Source organism: Acanthochromis polyacanthus, chromosome 20 (genome assembly GCF_021347895.1).
Source record: "Acanthochromis polyacanthus isolate Apoly-LR-REF ecotype Palm Island chromosome 20, KAUST_Apoly_ChrSc, whole genome shotgun sequence".
In the NCBI taxonomy this organism is placed as follows: domain Eukaryota; kingdom Metazoa; phylum Chordata; class Actinopteri; family Pomacentridae; genus Acanthochromis; species Acanthochromis polyacanthus.
This window is the reverse complement of record NC_067132.1, coordinates 8846290-8867997: the sequence shown is the minus strand read 5'-3', so window position 1 is coordinate 8867997 and position 21708 is coordinate 8846290. Positions and strand designations below refer to the sequence as shown.

At 42.5% G+C, this 21708-nt stretch overlaps 1 protein-coding gene across 4 annotated transcripts in view; it reads right to left on the bottom strand.

Annotated features, from left to right (window-relative positions):
• Window positions 1-11331: 11331 nt before the first annotated feature.
• The window catches only part of mpp7a (MAGUK p55 scaffold protein 7a), a 160225-nt gene continuing 149848 nt past the window's right edge, over window positions 11332-21708 (bottom strand). For all 4 annotated transcript variants that reach the window (XM_051940399.1, XM_051940401.1, XM_051940400.1 and 1 more), the window contains one exon: window positions 11332-14461. In XM_051940399.1, the coding sequence (XP_051796359.1) occupies window positions 14282-14461 (180 nt within the window). In that variant the 3' untranslated portion in view covers window positions 11332-14281. The remainder of the gene's footprint in view (window positions 14462-21708) is intronic.

Sequence of the window (21708 nt, the reverse complement as noted above, 5' to 3'; positions counted from 1 at the left end):
TTGGAGAATCCACAGGTGGTAAACACTGACAAGGCAGGGTAATAAGGAAAAAAGAAACTTAAGAAAGTAAAATGCCCTTGCCAAGTTCTTGTTAAGATTTACAGAGCAGTAATAGTAGGCATCCTAATTGGAAACATCACAAAGGAGTGTGGGATGTGCATGGGCCGATGCATGGAGGCTGATTAAAACCGCCCGGTACCATATCAGCAGCATGAAGGGACTACATGTGTCATTTTGATGTACAGCCTTGTGTAGCATAAAGATAATTAAACTGAATCTTGAATCAGAAACATTCCAACTTCAAACGTGTGCCGTGGCCTTTTGCTCTCCTCTCCTACTTGTCACCTTCTACTGTCAGCTAAAGCAGAACCCCCAAACACCCCGACATTTACAACTAAAAAGCAAATATTAAGAGTGCCTTTTGTCTGGTTCATCTGAGGATATATTGGCCCCACCTTGACCTGTTTACCAGATAAAAGCATCCAAATACCCTTGAGCTGGCAAAATCTGTTCTGCTAGACTGATCGTGTTGCCTCCGCTCCCCCTTCTCTTCGCCTGCAGATAGCAGCTGCTTCTACTCTTTCAAGATGTTCAGCTCACTTAAATAAAAACACAAATCTTCCCTCTTTTCCCTGTTCCTTTCCTCCTCCCTTCACCTCCTTGCTCCTCTGTCTCCCTCGCTTCATCTCTTACAGGGTAATTATTATTTTGAAAGTGCGGTCTGAGAGGCCGTCCATGTCTGGCACTGCCTCACTCGCTAAAGCTCCGAGTGCTCTAATACAGTTTGACTTTTGCTTTATAACCTCTCCAGGAAGACACCAGGGGCCCTTTGTTCTTTCTCTCCGCTGTGTCAGGATGAAGGGAAAGCTGAGGTAGCTGCCGAGGAGAGGGTAGGCAAGGCAAGAGGTAATAAAAAGCAAGGAGGGAGGATTGAGTGAGTGAGTGAGTGGTCGGCCTGTTTTTGGAAAGACAAAAAACACGTGGACGAAAAGAGCGGACTGAGATGAAGATAGATGTTGAGTGGAAGATGGAAATGGAAAGGGTGGGGAGGGGAAGAGAGAGCGCATGACAACAGACAAAGAGGACAACTTGTTAAGTGTAGTGGGAGATGAATGAGTGCTGGTCCTCAGGCCTCCTGTCACTGGAAGAGGTGGTGCTTGAGACCTTTATGTTGGTGCAGCTCCAGCACTGGCACCACCAGGCCAATCAGAAAGCGTAAGAGAGAGGAATATTGCTCTTTGGAAATAATGAGACATCCTCATGAAGGGTATGAAGAGAAAACGAGACCTCTCTGTCAACACACAAATATAATTTACAGAGGAGTTTGCCTGTGTTGTTCATCACTTCATTTACCGTGAGCACTGAACAGTAGACCTCTGTCATTCTCCTGATAGTCATAGCTATCCTTTTGTTATCCTTAAGCGATCCAACTGAAACTGAAGCAAAACTTTAAATTTTGACTCATCAATATAAAGTAATATTTACTTTCATCCAGTTCAATCAAAATGTAACCTACTTTTGGATAAACCAGGAAAATTTTCAAACCCGTTCACCTTTTGCACACTTTAATTTGAAATGGATAAAATTGACATATCTATTAAAAAGTATTCAGACCCTGATTTAATACTTCGTAATAGCCCTTTTGGCAGCTATTAAAGCCTCTTGGGCAACTCTCTACATGCTTTGTACACCTGGATTTGGACATTTTTTGTGGTGGATCCTGCCAAGCTTCCTCAGTTTGGATGGGAAGCATCTGTGAAACACCATCTTCAGGTCTGAAGTGTGGGCTATCCCTGGGCCACTCAAAGATGGCCAGAAATTTGTCCTGAAGGCACTCCAGGGGTATCTTAATACAATTTGGTGATTGACATGCTAAAAGGTCAATCATTGCCCCTGTCTTACGTTACTGAACTATGGAGCAGGTTTTCTTTGTTGACTGGTTGTTGACTGGTATTTGGTTGTATTCATCCATTTAAAAGTCTGACCTGTGTCCTTATCTGTGCTGCTGAGAATACCACCATAGTATGATGCTGCCACTACCATGCTTCATCGGAGAGATGGTTGTAACAGATGGTTGTCCCACTACAGGAATGTACAGGCCCTTTTAGGGCATCCTGAATACTTGTGTATTCCAGCTACAGGTGTCACCCCTGGCAGAAGTGTTTCAGAGCTGGTTTTGAGGTAGAATTACTTACTCCAGGATACATAGTTCTCAGAGGATCTGATAAACTGCTGTGCTGATCTTAACACATATTGGCAATCTCTAGGAGGACAACCAGCACTGTTTCACGGCCCTAAGAATGTAAAATAGGCTACAATAACAAACCCCCAACTGCTCTATTTCCTATGTACATAGAGCTGGAGGTACTTCCAGTCACTACTATTTGCCATTTTCTCAGAATTAATTTAACTTCACGGTCACAATGGAAACAGAATGGATGAATGGGTCGATTATGGAGTGATCTTTTAAACCTTGATGCCACCTTGCACCTGCCCCGAGTTCCTAAGTGGTGTACAGATAATGGATAGATGGATGGAATTTGAGGGGCCTGACTCCACCTGGTGACTGCTAGCTACAGCATGTTAAACCACAACTGTAATGTGCTGTTTTCTACATTTCTATTCCTGTGCCAATGAAACAAACAACATAAAATATGTCATTATGCAAGCTTTAATATTTTTCTCTGTTCAAGTTTTTTTTATGTTAAGCTAATAAAACCCCTTATGAAACGACTTCCTCCCAGCTATTCACTTCAATGATCAGACATCTCAGTGATATCAGTATTTTTATTCCACAAAGTAGGCGAAGTCTCAGTGCAGTTATGTAACAATCAGTGTTAGTTTGTCTGTCTTTTTGTTAGCAACATTACCTAAAAACTGATTAACAGATTAGGATGAAATTTTCAGGGAAGGTCAGAAATGACACAAGGACCTAGTGATTAGATTTTGGCAGTGATGTGACTTATATTGTGGATCCAAGACTTCAGCCAACAGAAATGATACGGAGACTGAGAAGCCTTGGCAGAATACTGCGCTTTCTGAATGCTTTTCTAGTTCTTTTATATTATTAGTTGATTGTGATAGTCCATAGGTATGTATCTTTGGTTCTTTAAAGTAGTGTAAAACTGAGCTGCTATTTCCAACTTGTAGCACTTACAATGAGAATGAATGTTTAGGTTTGGGAGGCACAATGAAAGCTGTCTAAAGCCTAACTGACGTGCTTGACCCTCAGTAGGCCTTTTTCTTAAGTTCCTCAGTCAACCCCACACTGTGCGCTTACATGCAGCCACAGCAGGTATGCAGTGAGACCAGCATCAGCTGGCTGCAGAACGGCCTGCAGTTTCTTCACACATGACTGACTGACATCAACAATCTTCCATTGACCCATGAGGCATTTATGGAAAGATAACTTTGAGGGTGACCATATATCTGAAATACCATGTTTGTTTCATTTCTGTAAGGTGGACTGTGTTACTGCACAGGAAAGAGTGTTTTACAAGGAAACTAAAATTACTAAGAAACGGTACAACATTCGCAATTCTAAAACAGTCGAGGTGCTTGAGTGTAATTAATCAAATATAGACTAAAGCAAGGCTGCTGCGTGAGACATTTGCTCTGTTTGAGCTCCTGCCAAGGCCTTGCAGATGTCAAGATTACAATATTTGGTTCATTAACTTGTGCATTTTTTTACTCAAGATAATGCCAGTATTATTAGTAGATAAAGTCTGGGTTATAGTTATAAAAATGTAAGTGAAAGTCACACAGTAAACAAGTCATTTGAGCATTGTTCTTACAGGGACGCCTTATTTTTAGGACCATTAAAACCCTTGTATAATTACACATTTTAGCTGACACATTTCCTCTCAGGAATTTAGCAACCGTCTCAAGGAACCATTCAAGCAAGAAGGTATATAACGGTAACAAGCATGGCTTGAGTCATCAGGTAAGTACTGTTACTTGCCTATTTTTCTCAAACAGTAGCCTTTCTACTGTTCAAAGAAAAGGACAGCTGTACTTAGGGAGTTTCCCAGTGGTCACTTCGAAGTGTAAGAATTTTGGAAATACAATATGTTTCTCTACACGTTTTCAACAAGCCAAGAAAAGGCAGTCAAAGCCTGCGTTGTTCCAATCCTAACAATGTAGTTTAATCACAAAGCTCTAAGGACTAATCAGTCTGTCTGCGGCCTGCGTGTGAGCCCCGCTGCACAGACTGGAGGCGGCTTGGGTTCGGCCTTGCGGCAGGATCCTCTCTGGAGGGAGATCCCTCTGTAGAACGGTCACAGAGCCAGGCAGCCAGACGTTGGACTGTGGGCACTTCCTCCATTCAGATGGCTTCAGTTAAAGGAGCGCTCCATTCTCTCAACCTCTGACTGGCTGTAAACCAGCCCCTGTGGAGCATCACTCATTAGGACTTGTTGTCCGCAGCCAAAACCTCAATCGTTCCCCAAGCCTCCACAGAACCACTCCCCACCATCAACACCTGCTAACACATGACACACAGGCTCCAACGGACTGCTGGGAAGAACTCCCCTCTGCTCTGCTACCTTTGCCTAACAAGGCCCTAAGCATCTCTTTCTTTTCTTCACGCCATTGAATGTCAGATATCCCTTTCATCTGCCTTCTCATTTTTTGAGCTGCATTTTCTCAAAGACACCTCGGAGTTCCGAAAGTCATCACACTAGATTGTAAAACTAACTGTTATTAGTTGGCAAAGGTGAAATGCTTTATGGTTTGTTTGTCTAAAGGCCCTGCCACATGGTTTCTTTCATGTGAGTCATGAATGCTTTGACACTTTAACATGTTGTGTGGAACAAACTTCTTAACAGATCTGTCCTCTGTCCATCAGGCCCGGGCCTGGTAGGCCAGTCTCCTGTCTGCCCAACACATAATACGTATACTGGCATCCTCACTGGACCTATGGTTCTTTATTGGAAATTACATCACCTCGTAAAGGGCCGTGACCCATTACAAAATCCCATTGCTTCTTGTTATTCTTCCTTTACAAAGAGGAAAACCTCTCATCCTACCTCCATTTGGTCCCCTTTTAGTTCTTTTAGCCCTGATTTTGTTTGTTTTTTATCACGTGAGTTCCTATCACACCCCCTTGGTGGGCAGGCAGGCCATTAAGGCACTGCAAGGTCTTGATTAGAAACACACACAAGCACACAGTGAGCGTGTGTTCAGCCACCCTGTGCTCTTCCTCACAGCTAGCCATCCAAAAGAACGATGACAACGTGTCAAAACACGGTGTGTGGAGTGTGTTGGTTCAAGGGCCGAGGCTTGGCTTTTAGGCTCTGGGAACCAAGCTAAGAGATACATCTGTGATTGTCATGACCCCACATCAGCCTCATAACATGTTGATACAGAAATGCCAAGAGCTCCTAACGTGTCCCCATGTTTCCCAGAACACGGCAATAACAGTGTGAAGTCTGCATGTCTGCTACAAGGTCTTTGAGTGCAGCAAGAACCGCACTGGTGAAAAGATATGCATTCTAGCAACCTCTAGAGCTTCATGTCGGCGCTTGTTACATCCATGAACACGGCTCGTTAAATGTACCTCTGTTTTCCTGCATGCAGAGATTCCTAATCTGGTGATATGAAGCCTTGTCCATACAGTTCTACTGGGAATCCAACATTTTCCTCCTATTAGCTCATACACGTAATCGAAAATGTCAAAACCACACATGTATTTCATGACATATTTGGCAATTAAGGCTGTTGTTCAAAAGCCATAAGGGCTGTACACCTGCACAAAAGACCAAATAAAAGCTATAGACTTAATTACAAAAAAGCTATAATTTTTTATCAGCACTATTAGCATAGGATACATGATTTTGACATGGTTTTGATCTGGTGTAGCTATCACTCAGTGCAGAAGTTTGAACACCTCTGCAGTATTGCACACATGTACAACCGCCACAACATTAAAACCACCTCCCAAAAGTTGTGTCAGCAGCAGAACAACTCTCACCGTGAACACAGGACCTCTGAGGGAGTTCTGTGTTTAGTCGCATCCTTTGGATCCAGTGGATTGTAGGCAGGATTAGTATGTTTTATGCTTGTTTTGATGCATCTCATAGATGCCTACTTGGGCTGGGCTCTGGGGAGTTTGGAGGACAGTTAGTGTGTTGAGCTCTGGGTTATGTTCCTTAAGCTGTTCCTAAGTAGTTTTCTCACGGCACATTGTCCTGCTGGAGGAGGCTGCTGTTGTCAGGTAGCACCGTTGTCCTGGGGGGATGTTGTTGGTCTGGAACACTGTTTAGGTGGTACTTGTCAAAGTAACATTCACATGAATGCTATGACTCAGGGCTAATCACGGTAACAAGATGATTAATGCTCTTTCACTTTACCTGGCAGTGTTTTTTTAAGATGTGGTCAATCGCTGTAGGCATTTCTCTTTAATTTATCAGTCTCTGAGGTTTCTGCTGCAGCACTGTAAAGGCCTGCTCACACCAGAAAGTGGCACAGTGAATTTAATTTGCACGCGTTCGCAAAATAGGTGGTGCTGGAAGTTAACAAGCTGCCAGTAAAGAGGTTACCAGATCGTGAGTCACAATCATGGCTATGATAGCTCACTGAACCCTTGCAAGCTTCATCAAACTTTTTGTTTACTTTTTTTATTGTCTCCTTTTTTGAATTTTAAAATGAGTGCAGAGAGTTTGTTGTTGTTCCTATGCTTGAGTTTCAAACTCCTAGTCTTTGGCACTGGATTATTCACAGCATTGTCATGATGTCAGTATTTAATTTCTTTAAATATCACAGTTATTGTCATTACTGGCAGATTGCACCACCTCCTACTTGGATCAGTTTTTGATCACTGTAACTCAAATCTAACCTAATGAGAACCATGATATCAGCGGTGGTGAGATTTTGGTGTCACAGGTAAGAAATAATCAGCCGTTCTTCCAAAAGCATAAACTGTCCTTTCTGATCTCTGCTGGCCTTCCTGAAGTCCTTTGCAGTTTCAGAGGGCTGTCAGCTCGTCTGAGGCCCGGCACGGCGCTATGAGCTTCTCAGGTATCTCGGAGGTCCTGGGCTCCGTCCCTGTGGTGGGGCTGCTGCCACTTGGAGGTAACTCTAGTGGACTCAGTATTAATGACCAGTGACCAGGGCCTCCTTGTAATCTACTTACCATCATTAGACAGGGTCAGCATGGCTACTGCTGCCGGGCTCTCATACCTCAGCTGGACGCTCTGCTACATTCCATTTGAATGGTGCATGGTTGGAAGATGGAGGAACACTGTTTTGGTACTTACATTTGCATGTATTGGGTTTTACAAAGCTGCACGAACTTGTTCAAATGACGGCACTGCTGGAAACCCATCAGGACAGTATGGACTATTAAAAAAATGCTTCATCTTAATGAAAACAGACACATTTGGAAAGCAGGTGATGTTTTTTGTCTTCCTCGCTCACCGTAACAAGGGGAAATGATGGCAGCGTGGAGTGCAATTTGTAGCACACACACAAGGAAGGTCCTGACCTCCACAGCACTCTAACTGTAAAGATGACAGTTCAGAATCTGTGTAATTAAAGCTGCTTCAGTAGAGGCCAATAAGGCTCAGGGGAAGGACATAGCAAAAGTTTAAGAAAATACAGGTGGACAGCTGTGAACTCCCCTAACATAGTCAGTGCCGGTGTGCGACCTCGGCCCCTGGACCCTGCTTTCCCTCCACATGTGTCAGAGGAATTCTTCAGCTGCGAGGACCCTCCAGATGAACTTTTACCCCTTGGTCTCATTTTCAAACGCACGCTCAGAGGCTAGTCAACCTGCTCAGCCTCAGCAGGGAGTGTATACATACGCCACCCTGTGTTAACGACCAACTGCGCTACGGCTGTTAGACCGAGCGTGTTGTTATGATTTCCACACTTTCTCATCAGTGTGAAAAGGCATTTTCAGGCCAGGGGAGGATGAAGGGCATCCCCTGTTCGCTTCTCACTCCCCACCCTCCGGCTCCTAAAGTCCTGTAATTGAGAAATACAGCTCAAGGTAACATGCCCTGAAGACCTGTGCCTACAGACATGAGGTAATGGTGAGGCTAATTAAGAGGAGACAGGGTGGGCGGAAGCTCCTGGCCTGAAGCCCCATTAGTCTACAGTACGATCTCCTTATGGTCAAGGGCATTTACCCAAGGATGAGGAAAACAGAGCAGCATCACAGGCTGGCTCTGATGGCAAAGCCACGGTGATGGATTGAGTCACCACATAAAAAAATTGGGCAAAAGAGAAAGGAGAAAGTGAATTGAGAGACTCCGAAAAAGATGAGAACTCTCAGCAGGAGTCCCCTTCCTTCTTCAGACCACATTCTTCTGATTCTCATGGTGTACAATTTGTCATGTTGCAAAAAGCAGAGCTTATCACATTGAGCCCTGTTTAGGATATTGGCCCTGACGCTGTAATTTTCAGGCAGTAAATCTAAATGATTGCAGCGTCTATCGTAATGCGAGACGGAGACATTTCACTTTAATGGTTTTCGAAATGCATCAGGGGGACGTTGTAGGAACCCCCGTGACACATCGCTGGGTCTGGGACATGATGGGCCTACCGATTTTTCCACAGCTTCCCCTTCTGCCCCTTCTTGTCTGGCTCTGGCCTTGGTCTCTACAACAATGGGTTCAGTTAATGCATGGATTTATGGACATGAAAATAAATACATCAAAAGGAAAGAGAGCGATTCATGAGATCTTACCGCGGTGCAACAGGGGCAACATTAATCTCCGGGATCTGAGATAAAAGCAGAACTTTACTTACTATAAATCCTTGGATTCCTCACACATTCTGTTAAACTATTATAGTCGTCAGAACGAATAGGGAATAGATGGAGAGCTGGTCTTTGATTTGGTGAGCGCCAGCGTTCATGTCTGAGCTGCGGAAGCCATCGCTTGGATTTACTCACATGGCAGCTCACTCCTCAAGGGATGTCGGAGAGAGATGAATAAGGAGGAAGAAGGAGATTTGTTATCTTAAATCAGTCAGGAGCTGCAGGCAGACTTTTATAGAGCTATATGAAGATTTATGAAAGTGTCTCGCTCTTTGTTACTACTAACTGTAGGGCAATGCCACTTACTATTTCTTCAGACTCACATGTACACACATAGTATTTTTCAGAATTACATCATCATTCATCTAGAGTACCTTGGCATATGTGGTCAGTCGCTCTCCCTTTGTTATCCATGTCCGGGGAAACCTAATCTGTGAACACATGTTTCTGTCCTCCTCAGCTGGGAGTGAATAAAGCACAGCATCCGGGCTGCTGAAACACTCCCATCGCTCTCACAGTGTCGTGGTCTCCTTAAGGTGCTGCTGATGTCATGTCAAGAGACAAAAAAGCAAAATAGTGCGTCTGTCACTACCCTTCATGACACTGCATCAGGAGCTCATCGTTTGTTACAGAGTAAAGATCTCGGGAGTCCAGGGAGCGTCACTCCCTTGTAGGGCAACTAGAGTGCTAGCAAAACATAGCTTGACACCCATGACACCTCCAGTGAGGCACGGTCAAATAAACACATGGAAAAAGCTACAGCAGATGAGATACTAGGTGAATAAAGACGTGAATTTGAGTAGAGTGGGTAGAACTGTGGAGAGATACAAGACCTCAGAGGGAGGACTCAAACCCCACTAAGAAACCGGAAACCTTTGTTGGCTCCATCAAGTCTGTGACCAGGACACCTATACTCATGAAATTCTTGCTAAAAAGGGCCAGAACACTGGACTGCCTCTGGTATTACAATGCAAGAGGAAAGGGGGTCAATTAACACTCACTTAGGACCTCCAGAATGTCTATGACTGTCACTGTCCAAGCATTCCCTCAACCGCTCAACTACACAGGACAGTTCAGCGTGGCATTTGTCTTGTGTTAAACATGGATCACTGAACTTGATGGCTTCTGGAAGTGGAAAACCGTGCTCACTCACCTACTCGCTCACTCAGCAGGCCTTAGCTCAGAGGGCACGGAGGGCGAGTGCCATATTCCTGCATGCTAGCAGCCTTCACATCTCCCCCCTTCACTCTGTACTTCTAATTAGGATAACAGAATGAAAGCAAGATGTGAAAGGAGAGCAAGATATGGAATACCTGCTTCCTCCCTTTGGCCTGAGTGAGAGCCATTACCTCCTCCTGACCTTCCCCACCACCTCCTCTCCCCCACCTCACTGCATCTTTATCCTGCTCTGCACAGCTATCAAAGTGAGCACTATGGAAAAGAGGAAAGCTAGGCGACCTGATCCGGACCGGTGGGAGATTTCTTTGGAACACCATCAAGCGGAGGCCTGCCGAAACCTCCAGTGAGCTGCTGGTAGGAGGCCGGACTCCCCCAGGGCCTCCTTCACCACCCCCACCGACTACACCCGCTCATAGAAGCACTGCTTTCAAAGGTCCTACGACATCTGAGTTAGTAATTTGGCACACAGCTGTAGCAGGATGCTGCGGTTTAATTGGGTTGCACTAGTACTGTTCTGGTGATTTCAGCAGTCACTGGTTTCCATCCACTTCAGTCTCCATCCAACAAATCTATAGCATCTCTTTTAGGAGCTCATACTCCGCCTGGATGTTCAGGTAATGCTAAAAGTGTGTTTTCATCCACCTGTTTTTTGGACACGTTTAATGTACACATCACAAAACCCCGCGTTTAAACACCAGACATTTCTTGAAGCTGAAATGAGAGGTTTGCAGCCAAATTCATGTATAAAAAACAATATGGAACACATTCCTCCATCACAAATTCCAAATAATTGTTATTCAAGGTGTAACTGGTACACTTTTACCTACTCAATACACCCAACTTCTAATGTCTGCATAACAGCAGTAGCTAGAATGCTGCACTGATTTATTTACATTTTCCTTTGCAAAATTTCAGGACATTTGTTTAAAATGTGCAACAAATTTGGCTAAACAGAAATAAAGATTCTGTTTAGTAACATGTTGTAATTGTGATGACAACAAATCTAGTAGAAATTTGCATTTAACAAGTGAGGCTGTGGAGACACAGACCAAGTGAGCAACTAGAACACCAAACAACCAGACAGAATTCATTAATTAATGGTAATAGCATTGTAGGGAAAATGCTCTAATTCAGCTGGAATGGCCCATAAGTGAAAAAAGCAGCCAGTGATTGACTTTTACTGCTCTCTAGTTCTGTTATTAACAAGATGAAATGTGCTACCCAAAATATTCTTGGAATATTAAAAAAATAAAAAATTAAAAAAAGATAGATGTGAATAGCACTCAAGGGCAAATCCTTGAAACACTGGAATACATGTCTCATTCATTTCCCTCTCAGACATCGCTGTTCTCACTCTGCGGCCAGTTAAAGATAGAAATTGGAAACACAAGTTTAGTTGAATTTTCTTTAATATAAAATGTAGCAGTTATCAAGAATAATGTAAATTCATACAACTCGCCTCATAAACAGCATATCATTTACAGCAAGACATGTAAAATATTTTCTGGAGACTGTACAAATCTGATTCTGATCAACAAAAGAGGTGGCAGATGTGACAAATAAAATAATGTATGAAAAGGGGACATGATCTTACACTAAGACAAATAAAAAACGAGGGGCCAAGTAAAGAGGTGACAGTTATTAAAGTCCCTTTAAAGCGTGTTAAGTTCTGTTATCTTAATGAACAGCATCAACACTCAAATGACCCTTTTAAAAAGATGGACAGAAATCAAGTATGCAAACATGACAGCAGGTAGAAATGGTCAAATGCACATAAAAAGAATTTGGGCACCTGAGCTGGACTTTGAACATTAAATGAGGGGATTCCCAAGGTATGGTGGCCCCTTTTCTGAGTTTAAAAAGGTATGGGAATAATTTACATATTTTGGATAATATGTTTATTTGCTTTCTTACTGAGACTACACAACCGTTCAAAGGTTTGGGGTCACTTAGAAATGTCCTTATTTTTGAATGGAAAGCATTTTTTCCAATGAAGATAACATTAAATTAATCAGAAATACAGTCTGGACGTTGTTAATGTGATAAATGACTATTCTAGCGGGAAACTGTTGATTTTTAATGGAATATCTCCATAGGGGTACAGAGGAACATTTCCAGCAACCATCACTCCTGTGTTCTAATGCTGCATTGTGTTAGCTAATGGTGTTGAAAGGCTCACTGATGATTAGAAAACCCTTGGGCAGTTACGTTAGCACATGGATAAAAATGTGAGTTTTCATGGAAAACATTAAATTGTCTGGGTGACCCCAAACTTTTGAACGGTAGAGTAGGAGAAAAGATTGATGCCACTTTCAGGTCTGTATGTTAAATATGCACCTAAAGCACGAGGGCAATTAACCTAGCTTAGCAGACTGGAGGCAAAGAGAACAAATTTGTCAAAGCACTGCAGGGCAGTTCATTGTTAGACTGAGCTGCCCTGGCAGTGTCTGATCTAATATTTGTGTTGGTCCATAGTGCAAAATGTATAATTTTTACAAAAAATGCTCTAAAATGCTTTGGATTTTTAGAGGATATTCTTGTTGTGTGGTAAAAATGTGGACTTTATTTTGTTCTCACATGAAATAGATGCAGTCTAGTAGAAAATATTAAGCCAAAAAACATACGTATCTCTCAATTTACTGCCTTTGCTGTGACACGTTTTGAGCTGTGGCTCTGTAGCTATTACATATTTTGCAGTTGAAGATGGTGATGGTTGGAGCAGAAAAAATGTGACGTCATTATAAGGGAAAAATGCAGAAAGCTTGTTTGAAGTGAAAAATCTTACAAATGAATGAATTGTTCCAGTTCACAAGCAGAAAGGAGTTCATGAAACCACAACTCTAGAAGTGCTAACAGAGCCAGGACGGCTGTTCTTCCTTGTTTCCAATCTCTGTGGAAGATTAGAACGTCTGCCTCATGACTCTAGGTTTCTACCTGTAGACATGAATGTGATCTTCCCACCTCATTCTTCTCAGCATCAGCAAGAAAGCAGCCCTTCAATCTACAAGGGTTGTAACAATGTTACTAACAGAAAGAGATTCGATGACAAGCTGCTTTTGACATCAGTGTTCCAGAAGTTAAAGTTAAGCATATCTATGATAAAAAGCTTAGAAAGAAAAGGACTGAGTAAAAAATGAGTAAGACTGGGAATGGGTGACTCAAATTAGCAATAAACTCCTAATGCTCATAAAGTCAGGAGCGGCTACTTATGTTAAAATCCTGGAAGTGTGCTATGGAGCCACTATTAGCAGCCTTGCTCAAGGCATTTTTTATGTGAATAAAAATAAAGACTCCACCCTAATAAAACACAATTGTGAACATTTTCTTCTAGCAGACAGCCAAGAGTGTCCAGTTCTGGGACTTTCAATGGCAAAGCTGTTATGCTGGGCACCGTCACAGAAAGGGTGGCTGTTTAAAACGCTGCCGAATGGAATATACAACACCTAAATAAAATAGCTCTGTATGCGCTTTGTAGAGGGAAAACTAGACCGGGGAGATGAAATCAAAACACTTGACTGAAAGAAGAGATGCCTCCAGTGTAAAATTCTGTCACAGAGGTGGCTACAGTTGAGATCAGGTTGCTCTTAAAGTCGAAAACTGTGTATAAAAAGTATTCAAAAACTACTGGAAGATATTAGAAAATATATTAATTTCTTTTAAATAAAATTACACTTATTGCCCTTTCTGTGTACCTGACAGTGTTTTGTTTGGAGTAACAGTCATGGAAGCATTTTAGAAGCCCAGAAATATAGAAAGACAGAAGGCAAGTATGTTTTCTTTTCTCCTCGATTTCCCCTCAGACGATGTGTTCTTTTACAGACATATGCATGTAAGTTGTCTACAAAGAAGAAATACGTCAATCCCTTTGGTTTCTAATGGTCTAATGTTATAAACACACTAAAGAAGGAGTCCTGCTTGGCCAGATTACTGATGTGCTGGCAGGACTGCTGGTGCTGTGATGGTCCGGGCTCGTTCCACATTCTGGTTTGGACCAAGGAGCTCCAGCTTGTGGCCATGGTTGTGTGACCCAGACTGAGACCCAGATCAATGTCCAAGACCCAGATTCTGGACAGGAGCCCTTAGCCGCAACCCTGTCAGATCTGGTCAGACCTGGAGATCCACATCCAGACCGCAGCTGAGGTCTAAATCCAACCTGATCCCGGGCAAATGCTTATTTTTAGCTGGGTGCAGCTCAGGTATGGCGACACAGCAGTCTGGCGCTGTCTTGTTTTATTCCCGTTATCCCCCAAACACCAGCCGCAGCAGATATAAAAAAGATAAAAACCTGCATATTTCTGTTGAAGCCCTTCCCTTTTCTCCTTTTACAGTCTGTGTGGTGTCTCAGGAGTGAGTCCAGCTGACTGGAACCCAGTGTGTCTCCATCTCCACCTTCTTTAGCGCCAACCGCAGCTCGCTGAAGGCCGCCGAGAGGTCATCGTTGACTATAACCTTCTCAAACAGATGACCATATTGAGTCTCCATGGTCTGGGCGGTGCTCAGCATCTCCTGAAAGTCCTCTTCCTGCAGTGGATGTAAGATGGGATGAGGAAGACGGAGGTGAAAAACACAAAAAGCAGAGACGTAAGCACAAATTCTGTAAAGCGGTTCATTTCAGAAAGCCTATCTGCTGCAGAGGGAAAGTAGTGAGCACAGTAAACAGGACGGCAGATACATTCACATACAGTTAACATAAATTGCATGCCCTTGAACACGCAAATAAACACAAAGTAGCCCATACGGAGCCCGTTATAACCTTCCAGAGACATGGTACCCACACATGAACCCGGGCAGAGACCACGCACTAAAAGCTCCCCACAACAACCTGACCTCAAGGAATTTTCATTATTTCCTCCACTGAATACCCACAGTTATCCAATTCACAAGGAAAATAAAATATCCTCAAAATAAGCAGAGGACAAAACATAACAATAATTTACAAAAGACAGGCATGTAAAACATCCATTACTGTCAGAGAGGATGCTATATGTGTGATGGGGAAATGATCGCTGAGCTCAGGCTGTGAGAACTTTCTACACAGATCACTGGATCTACTGGAGTTCACAATGAAGTTAAAACTTCAAAAATGGACAGTCTGGGTTTCAGGATGACCAAAAATACTTTTGGAAGCAGTAATCATTCGGTTTCACATGTGCAGCTCCTGAGGTGTGGATTCAAGTATTACTCTGACTCGACCTTCACTGTAACACCACGGATGACTGAGTTAACTCGAACTTTTAAATGGAAAATAAAAGTTATATTTAAAAAAAGAAAGAAAGACGTGTTTCTGCAAAACAGCATGTATCGATATAATGAACTGCTGGTTTGTCTTTTGATGTTGGAGAAGCCTTCAAATACATGGATCTGCTGCTCAAATTGGACATCCTTTTAATCATTCACTGGTGTTTGAAGCAGAGCGACTGCAACAACGCTGCTCCCCAAGTTATTTTACCTGAACTTGAGATTTGACTCAAGACTCCAGAAGACATGAGACTTTCCAAACAACGACTGTATGCCACCTCCTGATAGTGCAGCTCAAATTTTACATTAGCTACTCTACCTTTGTCGAATGTTTTTTTTTTAGTGGAAATGGCTACGAATTGTTGACACACAGACGTATTTAGCTACAGTGACTAATCTAAATGGCTTTAAATGGTTAGATTGTATTGTCACTGCTAAATACATGTGTTCTAACCTTTAAGAACATAATCTTTTCCTGCTTTAAAATGGCTGACCTGTAACTCTACAATGCTGCTTCCTCTAGAATGTGCAGATCTATGAAGTCCCAGCCTCTCTTTTCACTCAACCCTCCTACTTGTTGCAGCTCAAACACACCAGCTCACTTGCACTGTAAAACTACTACAAATAGTAAGCTGCAATGCTGGAGCAATTTAGCAACACATGCTGAAAGTGGACACTGATTCTGAAGAACAATAATGATGCAGAGAGCCCCAACCTGCAAACTGACAGGAGTGCTTCCTTAAGTTTGCTGTGTATGAAACCCTGTAAGCCTGAATCAGTACACTGTAGTTTCTCAGTCATCAACATATAAAAACTACATATGGACATGTCAACAAGGGAAATTATTATTATTTTTTACTTTAAGGAGTGTTTTCAATTTGAAAAGAATCATGTTGCCTTAACCATACTGCATTACTGGAGGAGATGATTCGTGTTAGGTCAGGTGAGGTGCATCTTAATTATTGAAATATCCACAAAATAGTGATGTGTCACATCTGGACTAGACTAGGCAGCTGCATGAAATTGTTGCTGTCTAACGTGAAAACCTGCACAAAAATCCTGCAATGGATGGGGAGTTTTCCAAGTCAATATGCAAATCAGCCATCCAGTGTAAAGAATAAAACCACGTGCTAACTGTGAGGAATAGCAATATAACATATTTTTATCTGGGTGGGGGTAAATACTGCCTAGCAGGGGCTCCTGTATTCATAGATAGAGTGTTCTGAAAGAGCCCAGGTATCTCTCTGCGGTGGTCCCTCGGAGGCTTTCTGGTTCCAGCTGTGTGGGTCCTGGCTGATGGTGCCCGCGCTGCTACAGCACGGCTAAAGTGGCTGCACTGATTTAGCCTGATGTTTTTATTGGGAACACTCAACTTCAGATTCCTTGGACAGATATGGTTTTTACAGTGAACCTCTTTGCCAAACAGACAATTATAAATACACACAAATACACATTCATGCTCAGAAAGTCAAGCGCTCGTTTTCTCCCACTCACACAAACACGCAGGATCCGGCTCAGTGTGTGCATACAATGTGTACGCACATAAACACGAGCTCGTAAAAGCTGAAAACTCCTAAATGGCTCGGTTTTTGGAGACGCTTCTTCCAGCCAGGAGTTACTTCAGAAAGTTTCTGGATCGTTTTCCGCTTCATAATGGATTAGCCGCGCACCTAAATATAAACACTCACTCGCTGTGGCAGTCAGAAAAGCCCTGTCTGCTTTTTCTGCCCAGCTGTCTAGCATGCATATACCTTACACTTATGCCATCTAATGCTCTGCTGTATTTGTTGAAGAAGACGTGATGGTTTTATCAGCCTGTGTCTTGCAGAATGAGGAGGGAGGAGACTTAAAGAGGGCTCAGGGAGGCCAGAAGGTTTGTTGGTCCGTGGAGGATTCTGTTCCACTGAGGGGCTGTCATCTCATCTGGACCGAAGCCCCCACAGGACCTCCACTGCTGGACCAACGTGTCCAAAGCCTCAAAGACAACCCATGTGACCTATCCTAAATGAACCTGAGAGGCTGTGTGCTGCTTTGCGTGTGTGTGTGTGATGTTTCCATGTCCACCAGCACGTCTCGGAGTCTGTCTCTAGTTAGGCCATTCCAGGTAAAAGACCATTAATCACAGCATGAAGCCACTTAAGGGACAGCAAGCTGGGTAGAGAGATGGAAAGAGAATCAGAAACCTAAACAAGAAAATAATAAGGGAGGTTTAGGTTATAATGAGAGGGGCAGAGAGATAATAATGATATAATGAAGGTAAAAGAGGAAAATGGAAAGCTGGGAGAGTTCAAATGAGTGGATATTTGTTGGCATGCAGTGATTCGAGCTGGATCGCTCTCCTCTGAGGGCAGTTTGAGCTGATGCCACTTCTGGAGGGCCAAACTCGAGAAGAAAAGCACTCGGGACTCATTTATCCCCACTGCCATTAGATTGCTTAATTTCCACATGAAATGATGCAGCGTCTTGTGCCTGTTGAAGTACTTTGTCCAGATAAATGGCCATTTTCATTGCACTATATGAGGACTCTCAGTTCACTTTTACCACTGTTATTCTCCTTGTTACAGATTTCGACTGATGTCATGATTTTTTGGTTTGTATTCTTTTATTCTTCTCTTTGTTGTATTTATGATATTTTCTGATTTAACTGTGGGCCTTTTTGCTGTTAACTCAGAATAGAAAAGAACATTCTCCTTATGGGACTATAAAGCTTTTCAACGCTTTAGTGGCACAAAACCACATGTGTCATCTTTTAAGACCACCACACACGCCACATCTCAGCAGGACACCTGCTTTATTGTGCTATTAAAACACACCTGTCCTCTCACTGTTGAGAAGCAAACAGATCTTTACAAATCAGTTTCAAATGATTGTGGTCCCTTCAGATATTGTACCATTTCACAGCTTGGATCAGCCTGTTTTGCTCGTTTCTACATCACACGTTCAGTGACTGTTGTTGAAACGCTGCCCTGAATCATCTCCACCTCAGATAATGGGGCTAAAGTCAGCCTTCTCTGCAGAAACAATGAGCTGACTGTTCCTCAGAATTTATCATGAAAGCAGACCTGTCTCTCTGGCGGTGGATAGCATACATCTGAGACAAGTCACAACAACAGCATCTCTTTCAGAGCCTCCAGTAGCAAGTCAGAGGAGGTTGTCAGTGTACACGAACATTTACACACAACCTGATTTGTTACCTGGCTGAAATACTGTATGTCTCCTTGTTTTATGAGGCATATTTGTATTACTTCAGAGAATCACTGAGCTAGTAAAGGGACGGTGAGTAATAACAGCAACAGCAATGGATTGTTAGCATTCAGCTTGTTTCTGACCATTTCAGCTCATTGTTCCAAGGAGCTCAGCTGGGAAATGCGGAGCAGTCTGAGGCCAAATTATATTTACCTGTGTGAGCGATGAGAGCCGACAGTGTGTCTGTATTAGTCTTACTCAGCTTGATCTCCACAGCACTGAGTGTCCGAACAGTCTGGCTGCTCTCACGATTGTTCAGCTATAGGAGGAAATAATGCTTTGGTTTTCTTTAAACCAATAATAATTACCTTGGGTGGTGCTAAACCCAGGTTGCAGCGATGGTACGCCTGCAGAATGGTGACAGAGTTTGTTTTGGGGCAACATTCCTGGAAAATGTAAGTTTCTCCATAAGTGGTGGGCAAACATGCAAGAACATCCCTTCTTGTATTTACCAAAAGGACCAAGCAGGCCTGCCTTACTGCCTGATCCAAATCTTCAGCAAAGCTTGCCATTTACGACATGTATAGTTGCTGCTTGGAGGTTGCTGTTTCCCACAGGAAAGAAGATTTTGAACATAGTAAAATAATGAAAGCGGAATTTTTTCTAAAGAGTGGGGCCATCTTCTAGGTAGCGCATTAACTCTTGTCGAAAAAAGTCAGAAAGCAGATTAGGCGAGTGTAAAAATGCATTTTTTGCTAAATTGGGGGAGTTTTTCAAAATTTGGAGTTTTTGATAACTTTTCTAATGTGAAAGTCCATTCAGGTTTGACAGCACAGCTAAATATCTACACGATGTAAGTTTAAACTGACCATCAGTGGTGGCCCAGCTGCATGCTTGAAACTAAACCTTTCTGAGTAGAAAACAACCATTTATTCAACAACAGTGGCACTGTAAGTCCTCTTGTCTGAGCTCAGGACAATTTATTTAAAGTTTTAAGGTTCACTGCATTTTATTCTATGGGTATTCTCTTAATATAATACAATTTCTTTTGAGAAAGAACGTAAGGGCAGAGCATCAGACAGTGAGGGATCAAAGAGTCACATAACAGGTGAGATAGTTTCCTCAGGTTAGCATGTACGAATTAAACTCAACCTACTAAGGTCCTGTTATATCAGTGAGTAGAAGGTGACATGCACATCACTTGCTTGGTCTCCTTTTGGTACTGGGAATCAAATCCTGTCAACATTCAGCTTATTGAAAAAAAAAAAATCAATTCCCACACCCTGGATTGACGTGACAAAGCTGTTGTTTTGGTCACAAGGACCTTATTAAGAAATATCAGTTATAAATTTTAAAACGATGTGTAAATCCATAATTTATATCTAGTAGTGTGCAAACAAAGCTTTCTAAAGAGTGCTTGAACTGAGGAATTTCATATTGAGAAAGTTCAAACTTCCAGGCGCCTCTGAAATGTCATCCAGCTTTTTGCCTTTTTGCTGTCTACGTTCTTCCTTCTTAACATTTTTCTGTCTGGTTATCTTGACTGATGTGAGCTGACTTTGAAATAAGTCACTTCAGAGGTGATATGTGTGAGTGGGAATTAACTTTGTTTTTTCACAAAGTAGGGTCCAAGTGGAGTTACTAGCAGCTCTGAGCATGTGGCGCACGACTGGTGGTCCATCAGGCTGCTGACAGAGTCCCGTTATCTTCAGATTGTTTTCAATTAGGTCTCAGTGTCACAGAGTCTCTTGCTGTAGAGGGATTTAGGCAGGTCAGATTTAGGGTTTTCCAAAGGTTCATCTTTGTTTGGGTCCAAAAGTTAACGTGGCTGCCAGACTGACACTTTCTCTACAGTTCAGCAGTGTTGTTACTTAAAATGTTATATTACAGATGGGTGCATCTTTGGAGCTGGGATGATATTTCAGGATAACAAATGGTGCAATTAATATTTACTTAAAATAAATCTATGAATGACCTTGTTCACTGCCTGTCTGTGAGACTCGCTGCTTTCCACAGAAAATAAATGGGAGCTGTCAGCTTGGTATATCTTATCCAGTGTGTTTCTGCCCAAAAGCGAAAATCAGGTTTACTTATGAAGTGAAAAGAAGCTTGATTTGAAAAATGTGAAGAAAGGCAGGAGCATTCCGAGATCTGTGGTGACTTTAAGAGACAGTGGAGTAGAGAATGATGAAATTCCCATTGCTTATCTGTGTTTTCGACATAAGTTTGTTTAAAAAAATAAAAATGATTTTGTTTTTTCTTTTCCTAACCTGCTTTGTGGGAGAGGGGTGGGAAGAAAGGGGTATCTGTTCGGGTTTGTTCTGTATATTTAAAAATAAATAAATAAAGTATTTAAAAAAAAAAAAAAAAAAGATACCCCAGCTGCGCAAAGTGTCACACTTTGCCCAGCATGCTGCAGTTGCAAAGCCTAGTTCACGTCCCATCGTTCCAAACTGCTGTCAGTCTCCATCTCTTTGACAGCCTGTTTCTCTGCCTCCCTCGCTCCTAATGTTTCTCACCTCCTGGTGTCCCATCAGACCATCCCGGCCGTGTTGCTGACTGGGATCTTGGCCTTAACGCTGCCCGTGGTGAGTGAGACACGCGAATGAGAAGTCCTCGGGCGCGATGGGGCTGGGAAAACCATCATCCACCTTCACACCCCCACCCCAACCCCTCCACTACCCCAGCCGTCAACTTCACAGCACACCGGCTAATTGGTTTCATCTGTGTCCCTGCTGGGCCGGGATAAAGGTTTGTAAGGGATGACCTCATCACTCACACAAACACACAAACTGTACACACACAAAGTGTTTCTGTTGGGTGCTGATAATTTGTTAAGTGTGTTTTTTTGCAGCACAACTCCATCTCGTCACCAGATTCAGCGACATCATTCAAGTTCACTGACTTTCGACAAGTACAAAGGTCTTATTCAGTCATTCCAGCTTTACAATTCTTGACCATAAAACTATCTTTAAATATGTTTAGACCCCCACTGAATGCCTGTCTGAATGTATGTTTAAAAAGTCTTTTCTTTACCCACTGTACACCTTATTAGCTGTATCCTGTAATCTTGTGCTGTAATGGTCCCATTTCCTCACAGCGGTCATTAAACACTCATTTAGCTTCATTTAATCTAAATAGCATTTACAAACACCATCCAGTTTGTAGAAACTGGTTGGAGTTCAAGGTGATACTTAACTATTTACTGAAATTATTTATTTTGATTTCCTGTGATGGTGTAATTTAAAGCAAACCTGACCCATCCATTGTTACTCAACAATAGATCACGGTGATCAAACTCTCATAGGATTCAGTTAAAACACACAAATTAAGAAAAACCTTCA